General features: G+C 36.2%; 1 protein-coding gene across 7 annotated transcripts in view; it reads left to right on the forward strand.

The window, feature by feature from the left end:
• ATF7IP (activating transcription factor 7 interacting protein) overlaps nt 1–16,623 on the forward strand; it is a 141,141-nt gene that overhangs the window by 5,027 nt on the left and 119,491 nt on the right. For 2 of the 7 annotated variants that reach the window (XM_017873338.1, XM_017873346.1), the window contains exon 1: nt 10,143–10,479. The exons of 2 other annotated variants lie outside the window; for them this stretch is intronic. In XM_017873338.1, coding sequence (XP_017728827.1) covers nt 10,463–10,479 — 17 coding nt within the window. In that variant the 5' untranslated portion in view covers nt 10,143–10,462. Of the gene's footprint in view, nt 1–10,142; nt 10,480–15,094; nt 15,154–16,623 lie in introns of those variants that run through there. 3 more of the 7 variants (XM_017873364.1, XM_017873369.1, XM_017873380.1) reach the window with 3 other exon arrangements.

The raw sequence follows: 16,623 nt of genomic DNA on the forward strand, positions 1-16,623 counted from the left end.
ATATTTTCTCATAAGGATGTTTCCCTAATTATTAGAATATGTTTATTCTCTATTAAATCTCTTTTTTATGCTGATTGCATTGAAAAAGATTATCTCTGTTAATAAGGATGTATTTCAGCTGTAATTCTACTTTCTATCTTAAATAATTGATTCAGGAATCAGTTTATTGCCAAAATATCATTTTTATTGAACTAAACTTGTAAATTAGTGGAGGCATGAAAAGAAGAAATCAAGGAAATATAGAACTCTAATGATAAAATATTATTGGCTTTATGAAAATAAATCTAGAAACTAGATATAAAATATTAAGATATTTCCTTTAGTGGAACTCTCTTTTAAAATTCTTGCATGTTTGACCTTATATTTTATTAGAGAGGCCAAGACTATTTAAACGTTGGTTTACCATGTTCTTTCTCAGATTGTCCTGCCATCCATAGAGTAAATCAGGGGCTTCTCCAGGCATTTTAATTTGTTGAAAACAAAACTAAATTTTTTATCGACGATTTCAGCTTGTGTGGTGGAAACCATTTTGTATTGGAGATAGAGAGTGAGTGCTGGGGAGCATTTTCAGTTAAGAATGAGTAGATCAGGGCTGCTAGTACTTGTTTATATGGTGTGAATGTTTTCAATTTTAAGTTTCGATCATTTGGATTTTAGAATCTTTAAGAGGATGACTCAGGTACCTCAGCCACTTTTCAAAAAAATGCCAGAGGCCTAAGGGAACTGTGATTACCTTCCTGAGATTCTTTATAGTTGACCTATATGAATATTAGAATCTTGGAAATGAAGATGACTTATTAAACCATCAGAAATATGCACTTACTCATGTCTGTAGTTTTCCATTGCTCAGAGTATTATGAGAAACATTTTGTGTTCTTTTATATCCAATAACTGGTAGTAACTAGCTGTGTTGAGGAGAGAGGACCCCTTTGTATGATGGTGATGTGAGGTGGTAATGCCATAATGTCTTACTATATATGATCTGTTCTCCCTATCTTTGTTGTTTGTATAGCTCTATGCTACTTGGGGGAAATATTATCCAGTTTGGTACCTAGAAATTATGTGTCCGTCACTCCTGGCACTTTAACATTCTAATAAGAAATTTGATTTGTATGTTAGAATAGTTATCCCCAGAACTGTCAAAACTGTAAAAGGAACTTTCTTTGGTTCAGTAATTCTCAATGATAATGCCTACCATTTTGTAGAAGGATAAAGCTAAAAGATGGAAAGGGAATCTGCTGTTTTGAGGACCAGGAGAGTTTGATGGAACAGTAAAGAATGACTTGACTGCTGCAACTCATTCCCAGCTAAGGCTTTGGAGCCTTAGATGTATATCTGCCCTGTTACTCTTATTAGATAGAATGTCATAGGAAAAGAAAGAACTAGGAAAAAGCATGTAAGGGAAAAGAGGGACCACTTTTGAACTCTTTTATTTCCTTTTAGGTGGTAAATGTCTGAAGTGAATTCGATTAGAGTAAAAACTAAGCTGCCACAGTATAGGAGACTCCATTTCTGTTGTTTAAAGATGATACGTGTTTTTTTCTCATGTAACCATGCAAAGTAAGACTGTTTAGAGTTGATAAGTGATTTTGCTGTAACATATGGCTTCCATCACTAGCTGAAACATGATTACTCTCTAGTTCTACTAGCTAGAGGCAAGGAAGAAAGAACAATGGGAGTGCATACTCTTTCTTTTGAGAGCATGATATGGAAGTGGCACATAGCACTTTGACTCATGGTTTATGTGTGATCATTTAGTCATTGGGACATATTTAGCTGGGAAAGGAAGTCTGGGAAATATATCTAGCTGGATAATCATATACTTAGCTAAAACTAGATAATGTTATAAAAGAGAAGTGGATATTAATGAATAGCATTTTCTGCTATATAAGGAATTGGGAGAAGTGGTTTCAAAGTACTTTGTAATTTGATACTGAAAACTATTTCTCTGCTTTAAGATTTAGGTTCAGTTATAGTGTAACTCTGTATATCTTCCATTGAAATGGTATTTTGGGGGTTTTGTGTTCATGATTTGTGACTGGGGTTCCAGTTATTATAAATATTTATATTTGATAGAATTCTTCTCCTCTCTGCTTGCTACTGAAAACATTAAATTATGATTAGTTTTGCAAGATTTGGAATTCCTAATTTTTAAAACTCAGTGTAGTATTTTTGAACTTGACAGGTTAACTTGCTTAATTCAAAAGGACTGTAGATGAATTGAGTGACAGATGTTTGAATAGTTTATGTTTGCATTATTTTATCCAGATTATTTTTTTCTCTGTTTATATGTATAAAATATACCTTTTCCGTGATGGAAAATGCGACTTTTTTTTTTTTTTTTTTTTAATTGAGACTAGGGTCTCACTCTGTCAGCCAGGCTGGAGCGCAGTGGTGTGATCATGGCTCACTGTAACCTTGACCTCCTGGGCTCAAGGGATCCTCCTGACTCAGCCTCCTAGGTAGCTTGGACTACTGGCACATGCCACCATGCCCAGCTGATTTTATAATTTTTTTGTGTGTGTGGAGATGGGGGTCTTGCCATGTTGCCCAGTCTGGTCTTGAACCCCTGGGCTCAAGCAATCCTCCCCTCTTGGTCTCGAACTCCTGACCTCAAGAGGATCACCTCAGGTGATCCACGTGCCTCAGCCTCCCAAAGTGCTGGGATTACAGGCATGAGCCACCGTGCCTGGTCTGACTTACCCAATTTTATACTGGTAGGAAGGAGAACAGATTCTTATTGAAACTGTGTAAACTGAGTCATGAAAAGTAAAAAGATTGAGTTATGATACTTCATAAAATATTTAATAATTGTTCTAAGCAGTCTCTGAGCAAGGCTGAACAACATACTCTGTATTTTTCATTTTCTTTTTTTTGAAATGGAATCTTGCTGTGTCACCCACGCTGGAGTGTGGTGGCACGAACTTGGCTTATTGCAACATCCGCCTTCAGGGTTCAAGTGATTCTCCTGCATCAGCCTCCCGAGTGGCTGGGATTAAAGGCACATGCCACCACATCCAGCTAATTTTTGTATTTTTAGTAGAAACAGGGTTTCGCCATGTTGGCCAGGCCGGTCTCCAGCTCGACCTCAGGTGATCTGCCTACCTCGGCCTCCCAAAGTGCTGAGATTACAGGTGTGAGCCTCCATACCCGGCCCTATATTCAGTATTTTTCTACAGAATCATTCATAAAATGTTTTTGGTGGCTGCTTTAGCTTATAACCTATGTTAAAACCTTTCACAGGATATTTTTCCTCCTGATCTCTGAGGGGGAAAGATATTACTATTTCTATAAAGTACACCTTAAGTTGGAGGTTAGAGATAGATTGAGAAGAAAGTATTCTTCTCTTATGACCATTTAAAATAAAATATTAACCACAATTAAATCATTCATTTAGTCTTAGGTAATTCTTGTTTTTTTGATCTTGTGTTAAGCAACCTACTTACACAGAATTGACTGGTCTGTACAACATAACCATGAAAATCATGACCCATTCCCTTGATACGGTTAGGACAGTTGTTGATTCATGATGTCAGCTTTATACCAGGATGCCTGCATCTATGAGTCTCTTCCATGTAAATAGTAATAGTTAAGACGATTTGGTACAGTTACTAATAATCTTTTGATGTTTATTTAAAAGACTTAATTTATAAGACACGTTTCCTCAGGTACGGTGGCAGCAAAAATCTTGACTCATGTTTAGTTCTTGAGTGTCACTGCTCCTGTGTGGCCTAGTTGCTCACTTTATCTGTCATCTGTATAATTTTATTCACCATTGATACAGTTTGGATCCGTATCCCCACCCAAATCTAATGTTAAATCATAATCCTCTATGTTGGAGGTGGGGCTTGGTGGGAGATAATTGGGTCATGGGGTGGATTTTTCATGAATCGTTTCGCACCATCCCCCTTGGTACTGTCCTCTGCAATAATGACTGAGTTCTTGTGAGATCAGGTCATTTAAATAGTGTGTAGCACCTCTTTTCTTTCTCTTGTTCTTGCTTCTGCCATGTGATGTGCATGCTCACCCTTTGCCTTCCATCATGTTTGTAAATTTCCTGAGCCCTCACCCCGAGAACCCAAGCAGATACCACTGTACTTCCTATACAGCCAGCAAAACTGTGAGCCAATTAAACTTCATTTCTTAATAAGCTACCCATTTTCAAGTATTTCTTTATAGCAATGCAAGAATGGACTAATACAACCATTAGTGAAGATTTCCTTACCTGTCTTCTAGGACCCTTGTTTTCCAAATGCTATGTCTTTTTATCGACTTATTCTGTCCTTGGCAGGAGAATTCTTAGAATTTTCCCTGCTGGTAGAAAGCTACACGTTCTCCAGTAGCTTTTTGAGAAAGGGTGCATGGGTGATACAGGTTTTAAAGACAATGCATGTTTGAAAAATGTCATTCTATATTTTCATGCTTGATTGATAGTTTGGCTGGGTATAGAATTCTAGGTTGAAATTCTTTTCCTTCAGAATTTTAAAGACACTGCTCCATTATTTTCTTCCTACTATTATCACCACTGAGAAATCTGAAGCCATTCTGATTTCTGATTTCTCCTCTCAGTGGAAGCTTATAGAATTGATTATTAGTCTTTAGTCTTACGGCATTTCAATGGAACGTGCCCTTGTGTGGATCTGTTTATTATGGTCTGCTGGCATACTTTGGGCTCTTTTGGTCTGGAAATTCTTGCCCTTCAACTCTGGAAAGTTTTCTAAATGATTTCATTGGTGATGTCTTTGTGTGTGTGTATGTGTGTGTGTGTGTGTGTGTGTGTGTGTGTGATTCCAATTTGAATTTTTTAATGGATACTCCAGTTGTATCTTTTCTTCTGTTTTACAATTTTGCCTTTTTGCTAAGGTTGGTTTCTTCAGCTTTATTATCCAGTCCTTCTATTGAGTTTCTCATTTTTTTCTATCATGTTTTTAATTTTCATTCCTTATCTGTAGCATTCTATTCTTCACTCAAGAATGTAATATCTTGTCTGTTATATTAATTTTTTTGGAAGTTTTCTTATTCCTGCATAGTCTATTGCTTCATGTATTTTTTTTGTTTTCGTTTTCCTTTGGTTTCTATCATGTTGGAAACTTTTCTCAATTGCCTTCCTTAGCTAACTGCATAATGTGATGTGGAAGATTAAAAAGTTGATTGCCTTATCTAAATTAGACAGTTTTAAACTTCCCTTTAGGCTGATCTGGGTGAGCCATTTTGGGAGAGTTCTGCAGAGACCTTAGGTCTCACGTCTTGTGCTGGTGAGACACCCCCAGAGAATAGTCTTCCATTTTTGTAAATAGAGAAATAGGCTCTGATTGCCAGCACTCTGGGAGATTCATGAAGAGGAGTAGGGATCTCTGCAATCAGGACTTAGTCCTTCTCTTTTTGATATAGTACTCTCAGTTTTCTTTTTTTCTAGACAGAATCTCATTCAAGCTCAGGCCGGAGTGCACTGGCACGATCTTGGCTCACTGCAATCTCTGCCTCCTAGACCAAGGGATTCTCCTGTCTCAGCCTCCCGAGTAGCTGGGATGACAGGTGTGTGCCACCACGCCTGGCTAATTTTTGTATTTTTAGTAGAGATGGGGTTTCGCCATGTTGGCCAGCCTGGTCTTGAACTCCTGACTTCAGTTGATCCATCTGCCTTGGCCTCCCAAAGTGCTGGGATTACAGGCATGAGCCACCGTGCCTGGCCAGGTACTCTCATTTTTAACTGCAGATGTTGTCTTCAGACTTTTGTTAGGATTGGGAGGAGCAGATAGTCACTGTTAAATGTGTTTGGTAAAGGCATCTAAGATATCTTTCTGCTTCTTAAACAGCAGTCACGATTTTGGCCATTTTATCCTTCTTTCTGCTCCCTTCACTCTGATTTTCAAAGGTGCTTAGTTCTTCTACTTCCTATGATTTTTCAGGTTTCTGCCAGGTAAATTGGATTGGTTCTTAACTTGTTACCACTGCAGCTTGGAATATTGTGTTTTAGGGATTGCTACGTTAGTTAGAGCTGGTCCTGCTTATTTATTTATTTTTGAGACCAAGTCTCACTCAGTCATCTAGGCTGGAGTACAGTAGCTTGATCTCGGATCACTGCAGCCTCCACCTCCCAGGTTCAAGCAATTCTTGTGCCTGAGCCTCCCTGAGTAGCTGCGACTACAGGTGCGCCACCACACCTGGCTGATTTATGTATTTTAGTAGAGACGGTTTTGCCATCTTGGTCAGGCTGGTCTGGAACTCCTGGCCTTGAGTGGTCTGCCCACTTTGGCCTCCCAAAGTGTTGGGATTACAGGAGTGAGCCATCACGTCTGGCCGGTCCTGTTTATTTTTCAGCTTCCCAAATCTTTGTGGCTGTTGCCTCTTATTTCTCTCTGTTTTTTAGGATTTATGCCTAAAAAAAAGAACAAAACAAAACTTTATTGTAGTTTTAGTGGGATTTGAGGGAGTGAAATTAGGTGTTCTTAGTTCATCATCTTAATACCATTCTAACATGCCTTTTAGATTTTAATATGTGTAATGTTAATAATAACTTACAATTAGAACATCTTAATTAAATAAACAAAACATATATTTCCTCTCAACCAAATACAGTGAAACTTTTTCTTTAGATGCTATAGTTTTCAATAATTTGCATATGCAAAGTTTTCAAATAGTATAATATATATAAAATGTAATGGTTGACTAGAGTTAATTCTAGTTTTTTTTTTTTTCTTTCATTACTAATTATGTGACTCCTGACAAATGATTACATTCACTGGTCATAAAATTTGAGATTGTAGCACTCTTATTTTACATGGTCATTGTAAGAGGGAAATAAAAATAAATTGAATGCAGCTTGAGCAACATAGTGAGACATTATCTCTACAGAAAATTTTAAAAATTTGCCAGTTGTGGTGATGTGCATCTGTGGTCCCAGTTACTCCAGAGGCTGAAGTGAGAGAGTCTCTTGAGCCCAGAAACTTGAGGCTGCAGTAAGCTGAGCCATGATTGCACCACTGCACTCCAGCCTGTCTACAAACAAATAAACGAAAAAACAAAAAGACTTGGGAAAGTGCTGATTTTTAATTAGGAAAAGATTAAACATTGGATAGTCATGGAATTGTTTCCTGAACATTAGAAATTGGTTGCAAGTATTTATGCTTCTATAAATAAACAACGATTGGTCTCATTACAAATGGCCCTATATAAAACAAATTTCTTATAATCTGTGACATTATACAATCAAGCTGAATCCTGCTTTTTTAGTAATATTAATAAAACTTAAATCACTTGTGTTTCCTGTAGATTTTCTCAGAGTCATCTGTCATAAGCACATAGTAGCTCCTATGTAGTTCCTGAAAAGTGCCCTACAAAAGTTGTTTTTCCATCTTGGATTCTGAAGTGCAGATGTTCTTAGGTCAAGACTAAAATCTTAGTAGACGTATTAGTTGACTTCTTCTTAGAAAGCAGGAGTTGGGATCCTAAAAATGAAGGTTCTTTTGAGGTTTTTGTGGTAGAAACAAAACACTGAGAATTTTAGCTCACTATTTATTGAGCAAATAACTGTGTTTTATCCTATGGAAGAGAATGGAAAATGAATGTAAGATGTGATTTATATCCTTATATAAAGATTATTTGCATAAAGATACAAGTAATGAAATGTGGTAAGTATAATGATGATATGCGTAAAAGATATTGAGAGAGTAATGATACCTGGTTTGGGGATGTGTATAGTAAGGAGATAGTAAGGAAAGAATTGTCAGTGAGAGGGTAATATAGGTTGAATCATGTAGAGAATATATCAAGTAAACTGTAACAGGATAGTTTCTTTGGGATAAAGATGTTGGCCTCGACACTGTATTATCTGAATAACAGCCTGATTATTTTCCTTTTCTAAACTGTTTCATCAGACACAGAAACAGAACCAATGTGTGAAGGGATGGATGAAGCTCTGTCAGCTGGTACTAAGTGTTGTCTAGGTTGCATTTCTGCTTGTATCAGTTTTGTGAAATTTTAGTCTTATTGGAGAATTTTGGATTTTCAGATTAGGGATGTCCAACCTGTATTATTAGTAGCCAGCAGCTTTCTGTTGGTAGACTATGTTCAGACTAAGAAAAAAGTAGTAAGGATTTACATTGGAAAAGTATTTGGCAAGAGAAGGGAGGCTTGAAGGCTTTGACAGTGTGCTCCGTAATTTAAATCTTTGTGGATCAGACTTCCTAAAAACAATTTCTTACATTCCAGAATGTAAGAAAGTGTTCATTAGGCAGCTCTGAATATTTTGGCTATTTGTACCTTCTTTCCCCGCCCCCCAATTAAACACAGATTCCAGTGCTTACAGTAATATCAGTTCTGTTCCAGCCTTTTTCAGTTTACCAAATCTTGCTTTTGTTTTTAATTATATTATTTATTTATTTATTTTTTGAGACAGAATCTGGCTTTGTTGACCAGACTGGATGGAGTGCAGTGGTTAAGTTCACTGTAGCCTTGAACTTCTGAGCTCAAGTGATCTTCCTGCATCAGCCTCCTGAGTAGCTGGAGCTACAGGTTCATATCACCACACCTGTTAATGTTTAAAAAATTTTTTTTTGTAGAGACAGAGATCTCGCTTTGTTGCCAGGCAGGTCTCAAACTCCTGGCTTTAGGAGAGCCTTCCTCCTCGGCCTCCCAGAGTGTTGGGATTATAGGCGTGAGCCACCGCGCTTGGCCTAAGTCTTGCTTTTAATGAAGTCTTTGCTTGAGAATCGCAGTTATATTTTTGAAGAATTAATATGACTTGGATCAAGTATAACTTTTTTTTTTTCGATATACTTAAAGCAGTTGTTACATTATTCATTTTGCCTCATGGAAAATACATAAGGACCTTTTAAAGATAAGTAATTTTAAAAACTTTTATTATGGAAAATTTCAAATATATACTGAAATAGAGTGAGATAATGAATTCTGTGTGCCCATTGCTCAGCTTGAACCATTGTCAAGTCATAGGGCCAATCTCATTTTAGCTATATCCCTATTACCCCCCTATACCCTTAAAACGTTTTAGTAAATACCTATATTTAGTGATGGATAGAGACAAAATACACAGGTTAGCTAAATTTTAGGAAGGTAGACTGAGGAAGAGAGAAAGAAAACGTGGATTCTATCGCTGATGTGAACAGGTTCTGTCTGTGCTTTTGTCCTTCCCTTCTCTTTGATTGATATGTTTCTGCCAATCCATATTTGTTAGATCTCAAATTTGTCTTCCTAATATACCCATTATTAGACTGAGTTTTTACCCTTTTTTAAAATTCCTTTCTTTCCATCAGAAAGAATCTATAATTCTTTGTTTTTATTTGCTTTTTACTCACATCAGAATGTTGGGAGGTCTGGTCAGGGCAGGAAAATGTAATTTGCCCTGGGACTAAACACTCACCTGGGGATGTTAATGTTTGTGACCATTTGTACTACTGAAGAGAAGAAGTTGTTTTTATATCTATGGTAAATTACTCCAAATAAGCTTTTTGCCATCTTCTAGAGACCCTGTTGTCAAGGTTCAAAATTTAATTGTAGGCTTTAACTGTTCTGCTAGATTTGAGCACTTTGGGGCTTAGATTCTGTGGAGAAAATCTTTAGCCTTCTAAAATTGAAATTAACTTGATCAATCAAGCCATTTTCAGGATTTAAACACTTTTCTAGAAATTATAAAATTGAAATTCTTTTCATGATAAAACTATAAAAGGTAAAAAAAAAAAAAAAANCTCCAAATAAGCTTTTTGCCATCTTCTAGAGACCCTGTTGTCAAGGTTCAAAAATTTAATTGTAGGCTTTAACTGTTCTGCTAGATTTGAGCACTTTGGGGCTTAGATTCTGTGGAGAAAATCTTTAGCCTTCTAAAAATTGAAATTAACTTGATCAATCAAGCCATTTTCAGGATTTAAACACTTTTCTAGAAATTATAAAATTGAAATTCTTTTCATGATAAAACTATAAAAGGTAAAAAAAAAAAAAAAACCCCAAAAAAAAGGCCTTGAGCAAGGTTTAACTTTTTTTTTTTCTGGACTGAAATGGAGGCTTTCTTTCAAGCGAATTCCCTGATGTTTGCTCTGTGTGATTTGGCTCTATCTCTGTAACTGCTAATATGTGGCATGGATTTCAAGTTGTTTGGGATCTGGATGTGCCCAAAGTCTGTATTGCAAGACGGGATTCACAGGCATTATGTTACAAAACTGGCTTGCTGCCTTCTGTTTTCTTTTTCTGTGTCCTGTGTAGCTGCATTGTTTGTTGCAGTATATGCATTAGCTGTTGTCTATGTTCAGTTTCCTGCAGGCTGACAAAGTGGGAGGGGCTTTGTTTGTTACATAGCTGAGTTTTCACTGTGTGAGTTCTTGAGTGCACATTGCAGCCATCTTAATTACACTTTTGTGCAACTGAGACTGTGCAGCTGTCTCAAAATGGCTGCTAACCTAGTCTTTGTAGCTGCTTAGGCAGCAAGTATGCCAGTGAGGAGACTTGTCACATGCATCAGGACCAGAGGTAAGAACCAATTACTCTTTATCTTTAAACATTCTCATTTTTTTCTTTTTAAAAAAAGAATTTAACTGAGTTTACTTAGAAGGACGAACTTAGAGCTTGGTTTTTAAAAAGTTGAAATGTTTGGTAGAACCTTTAAGCCTTTATTATGGAAACAGTACATGGCATGGTGGGGTCAAAGGTTAAATTCTTGTATTTTCTCACCATTTTATGTTCTGTCATTGCCAGAACATTTGATCACCACAGTAGTGCTTTTCTGGCCCTAATTAATGTAATATTCCTTTTGTGTAGTCTTTTTTAGTGTGTTTGGTATTTATTTGTAGAAATTAAAACTATATTATCCGAATAGATTTTTTTTAAAGGATCCATAAATAAGCCTTGTTTTGCACAAAGACTACAATATTTCTAGGTTTTGTGAGGTATTGTGTGGAAGCTTTTAGGAAGAAGGGTAATTATATAAAGCATGAAAAAAATTTTTTAATACTGTCCAAAATCTTTTTTTGGCATTATGGGTTCCAATTCTTTCTCATCATGCTGCCTCCTCCCAGTATCCAACTCTTAGACATTTTTAATGCTGCTTTGCTTCTTTGTTCAAATTACTTTTTGCTTAAGTTGGCATTCAGATTCAGATTTTGAATTTAGAAATAAATTCACATCTAGTCATGGATACCTCTTCTTAAAAAATATATCTAATGTATTCAAATACCATCAGAGCTGAAGTACTCAGTTGTTGTAGTTAATTAAGTGATATTATTATGTTCATTTTAGTCTTAATTTAAACCTGTAGTATATTTAAAAGAAATATAGCTCAATGATTTTGTAAATTTGATTTCAAAAAATTTAAAAAGCTTTCTTAACATTGTTCTGGAGTAGAAATGTTTATTGAGATACTGTAAGTCTGTGGTTACCCAGAAAGATGGGAGAATGAAATTCTTATTCACGTAGTATTTCAGATAGCAGAAAAAAAAAAGCATACTTTAAGCAGCAATACTTAAATTGCAGTACCTATTAAAATCTTTTTTAGCTGGTATAATATACTCCTGGTTTTGCCCATAGAGTATTAAGAATATATCCCTGACTTATATGACATAGAGCAGTAAGTTCTAAATTTCTGAGTAGAGCAGCTTTCTAAGAACAGAAACTTTTTGCAAGTTAAACTCTTAGGGAGGATTCCAGTATATAAAAGGGATACTTACGGTTTCTGCTAATTCTGCAAGGCTTAAGAAACAAAAGGACACATGTAATATTTTATTGTTATGTACTTATTTTATATTGTAAACGTATTCATATGCCATGTGTATTTAATAAAATGAGAATAATTTTGCTATTAAGATAAACAAAACTTTGAAATGAGATCATATCTGACAATTATAATTTTATATTAGATCCAGATCTAGTTCACTTATTTGTAGAACCTTGGCCTCTTAAGGCACTATGGAATTCAGTTTGAAAATTATTCTAGAATGTATCTTCTTTATGTTGTTTTTTGATGTTCATGAAGATGGAATATGAGATCTATATGTACATGACTTAACAGTTTAAAATTGTTGCCTTGTCACAGCCTTGTGTTTATATTTGTTTTCGTTACATTTTTTTAAACAAAATAATTGTTTTTCCTAACTGAATCAGTGTCCATTTATTTAGTGGCTTAAAATGTGTTCTGGGATCAGTATTTATCTCAGTTTCATCAATAGCTTTAGCATTTTTGTTTCACTTTAGTCACTACACTGCAAAATCTTTAGGACTGTCTTATTGATGTAGTCGATTCTCATAATTTGCACACTAATTTATGTAAATCATTCAGTCATATGAACTGCCCCTTAAAAGAAAAGAAAACATTTTAGTGTGTTTGAAGGATTCTATTCATCATTCCTTTCAGCAAGGTTATCCTTGGAGTGAGTATGGCATAGAAAAGTGAATGTGCTATGACCTTAATCATTCTTATTTTCATGCTTTTTAATAGTAATAACAGCTCACTATCTTGGTGGCGAGAGTGGGAGGGGAAGAGACTCTGGTGTTTAAGAATACATGTATTTCAAAACATTTTATATAAGCTAGAAAAACTGTCCATGTTGAAATTACTGAGCAGTTTATGCTGGTCTTGAGTAGGATCTTAGGGAAATTTTAATAACCCAGTCTTTTTGCCTTCTATTGTTAACTGTAATATTTACCCCTGCCCTCTACAAGATTATTACTTGCACATGAGGAAATACTAACGCCCTATAGTTACTCAGGATATTATTGCTAATTCTTTCACTGCTGTGTTGCATTTTTGCAACTGTAAGCATAAATTACCCCTTACTGAGGTGATTGCTTTTGGGATTGGTGATAGTTTTCAAATTTTCTGTTCCAAGTTCCAGGTTAGCTATTATGCTGGGTAATTGAGGGCATACTAAATCTGAGAGCTGAATAATTGAAGTTTTATGATGTTATTTTGTCACTTATTAAAATTCTCCCCTTTTGTTTACTCTTTTTCATAAACAATTTCATCTACGTAAGCCTCTAAGAGAAATGTTAGGGTAGTGACACTGGCCAAGGGTCCAAACCTGAATTTGAATACTGTTTTTCCTACCTTTTTCTGACGTTGACAAGCTTACTCCATTTTCTTTCTTTCGTTTCTTTCTTTCTTTCGTTTTTTTTTTTTTGAGACGGAGTTTCACTTTTGTTGCCCAGGCTGGAGTGTGATGGCACGACCTCGGCTCACTGCAACCTCTGCCTCCCGGGTTCAAGCGATTCTCCTGCCTCAGCCTCCTGAGTAGTTGGGATTACAGACATGCACCACCATGCCTGGCTAATTTTTGTATTTTTAGTAGAGATGAGGTTTCTTCATGTTGGTCAGGCTGGTCTCGAACTCCTGACCTTAGGTGATCTGCCTGCCTTGGCCTCCCAAATTGCTGGGATTACAGGCGTGAGCCACTGTGCCCTGCTAATTTTTTTTTGTTGTTGTTGTCGAGACAGTCTCATTCTGTTGCTGAGGCTGGAGTGTAGTGGTGAAATCTTGGTTCACTGCAACCTCCACCTCCCAGGTTCAAGTGATCCTCCTGCCTCAGCCTCCCCAGTAGCTGAGATTGATTACAGGCGCCCACACCACGCCTGGCTAATTTTTGTATTTTTAGTAGAGACAGGGTTTCACTATGTTGGCTAGGCTGATCTTGAACTCCTGACCTAAAGTGATCCACCTGCCTTGGCCTCCCAAAGTGTAGGGATTATAGGTGTAAACCACTGTGCCCAGCCTTCTTTCTTGCTTTACTGGAAACAGAATCTCACTCTGTTTCTTAGGCTGGAGTACAGTAGCAGTCTGAGCTCACTGCAACCTCCACCTCCTGGGTTCAAACAATTCTTGTACCTCAGCCTCCTGAGTAGCTGGTATTACAGGCATGTACCACCTTGCCCAGCTAACTTTTACATTTTTAGTAGAGACGGGGTTTTATCACGTTGGCCAGGCTGATGTTGAACTCCTGGCCTCAAGTGATCTGACCACCTCAGCTTCCTGAAGTGCCGGGATTACAGGCATGAGACATCATGCCCTACGTTCATTGCATTTTTTGATTCTCATTTCTTCATCTATAAAATGGGGGAAATTCCTATCTATTTGGCAAGCATATGCTGAGAATCAATTTACATAATGTTTCAGAATAGTATCTTGAAATACTCTGCAAAAATCTTGCATACTAATTTTCTCAGTAATATCCAAATGCATTTCAGTTTATTTGCCTCTCAAGTGTCATATACCTTTTCAAGTGTGATTGGATCAGTGTATGTTTAAAAACGATGAGAAATTTCTTGTATAACTCATGCTCAGAAGCAAGAAGTGCTAAGTAACACTATATCCACTTAGTAATGTTATATATTCATTTTTGTAGTACTGGGACCTACTCTGTTAGCATAAATTAGCCATCCTTTGTTGTGTATGGATATAGCAGATGTATTTATTAAGTAAAGCCAATATAGAATGTTGACATTACAGAATTCAGAGGAGTAGGAGAAATGTTTTGGGTATAGTCTGGCTGAGTTCTTCAAATATACTGTGAGAAAATAACTTATCTAAAAACATGACTTGAATTCATGGCCTAGAGTTTCCTGTGTTTCAGTACAAATGAGAATCATAAAAACAGGAATTTCTCTTTCAAAAAAATTCATTTGCAGAGCTACAGACTGGCAACCAGCACTTTTATTCTTGTTTTTATTCTTTAGCCACTAGCCCATTTCTCTAATTGTTAACATTTAAAGTTGTCAGATTTTACCTAAAATCTAGGTGTCTTGCCTCTTGAAAAGCAAACAACATTTTGCTTGAGAATAGCAATCTGTATAATTGAGTATAGATACTGTCTCCTTTAGATAGGGCCTCCTCTTGCCCACCTCTGGTCCTCTTCATTGAATCACATTACCTGTGTGGCCTTGGAAAACAGTTCCTTTTAAATATCTATCCTACATATTAGATAGGTTATTGGCAGCCTTAAATATCTAAAATACAACTTCTAACCCAAAGGAAGGTAAACATAAGTAAAATGTAGCCCATTTTACTTGGTAGGAGAGACTTAGAATATATAAAGTCAGTTTACTCTTTAGAAGATGTGGCACCTTTTGTAACCTTTCACTTTGTCCTAATTTTTTATAGAGTGCCGTGGGAGCCAAATGAAGGAGATCCAATGACATAACAACAAGTAACGATTGAAAGTGAAGAGATTAAAAAAATACTAATTAGAAACATAAGTATCTTGAGATCTTTTATGTGATAATCAGTTCTGTTTTCTTTAAATGTTATCACTGTGTTAAAGGACATCACTATCAACTTGATGTTCTTAATGGTGATACTGAATAAGAAAAAGTTAAAGTGTATTCAAGCTATGCGGTTTACTGAACAGGAAAATGAAATAACATTTTATAAAAGATTTTTGCTCAAATTAGTTGAGCTAAGAAGTTTTATCACTTAAAATAATGAGTAAATGTCCTAATAGAACGTTTTCTTAACTGTACACTAGTAGATAATGGCTGTTAGGCCATTACAAACTTTATTTTTTTGAAAACTTCTGTTTACATTTATTAATTTAACATTTACAGTGGCTATGTGAAGACTACCTTGATGATGCATGAAACATGATAATTTATAATCTTTATCTGACTTAAATTTGAATTCCACATTTCCCAGAGGAAAGCCAGCTTGTTAACATTCAAATAATACCACAACATTGGTAACTCTAAGGAATAGCTAAAAGACTGTTACGCCTTTTTGGAAAATGTTTTCTAGTTAGAGTTCAACTTTAGAGAAAATTGAAAAAGTGATTAACTTGCACAGGAAACAGTGACTCCCCTGCTTTACTGTTCTTCACACTTTGAAAAGAGAAAGTGATTTGGGAGAAAGCCTAATGTCTATTCAAATAAGTGATTGTTTTTTTAATTGCCCAGGTTAGAACCCTCACAAAGAGTTCTCTGTTGATGATTTGTAACTGTCTGTTATTATTCATTAATATGTGAATATGGAAATTGTGAAAACAGCACAAATTGATTTAGTAAATCTTCATCAGTTTAATGAAAGAGGGGCCTTAACACTGGAGGGAGGTCTGAGGAGTTGCTTCTGCATCTGCCTGAGGGAATCTGTCTTTCCTTCTGAAGTAAGCCAGATACAGCTAGCCAACTGCCAGTAGAACTATCTGACCTAGTATATCCCTTTGTTGGATATAGAAGTACCTGTACCATGGCATACATAATGGAAAACGTTAGTATAGAAGTTAGGAAAAGATTATTTCTGCTCTGATACTGTTATTAAGTAATTATGTAGTTTTAGATGAATATTTAACCTCTTTGTGTTATCCCTGATCATTAATTGAGAGGGGTCGTTGGAAGAACACCAATTTTGAGTCAAACAGAGTCAGGGTGAATCCATGTTCTTCCTCTCATTAGTTATAGGTTATATGAAAAATGGATATATAGTGTTCAAAGTACAGTACCTATTTATAATTATGTGTTCAATAAATCTTAGGTATTTTGTTTGTTTTGAGACAGAGTTTCACTCTTGTTGCCCAAGCTGGAGTGCAATGGTGCAATCTCAGCTCACTGCAACCTCCGCCTCCCGGATTCAAGCAGTTCTCCTGCCTCAGCTTCCTAAGTAGCTGGGATTATAGGTGTGCGCCACCATGCCTGGCTAAT

The sequence above is a fragment of the Rhinopithecus bieti genome, unplaced genomic scaffold, assembly GCF_001698545.2.
Source record: "Rhinopithecus bieti isolate Rb0 unplaced genomic scaffold, ASM169854v2 scaffold_110, whole genome shotgun sequence".
Lineage (NCBI taxonomy): Eukaryota > Metazoa > Chordata > Mammalia > Primates > Cercopithecidae > Rhinopithecus > Rhinopithecus bieti.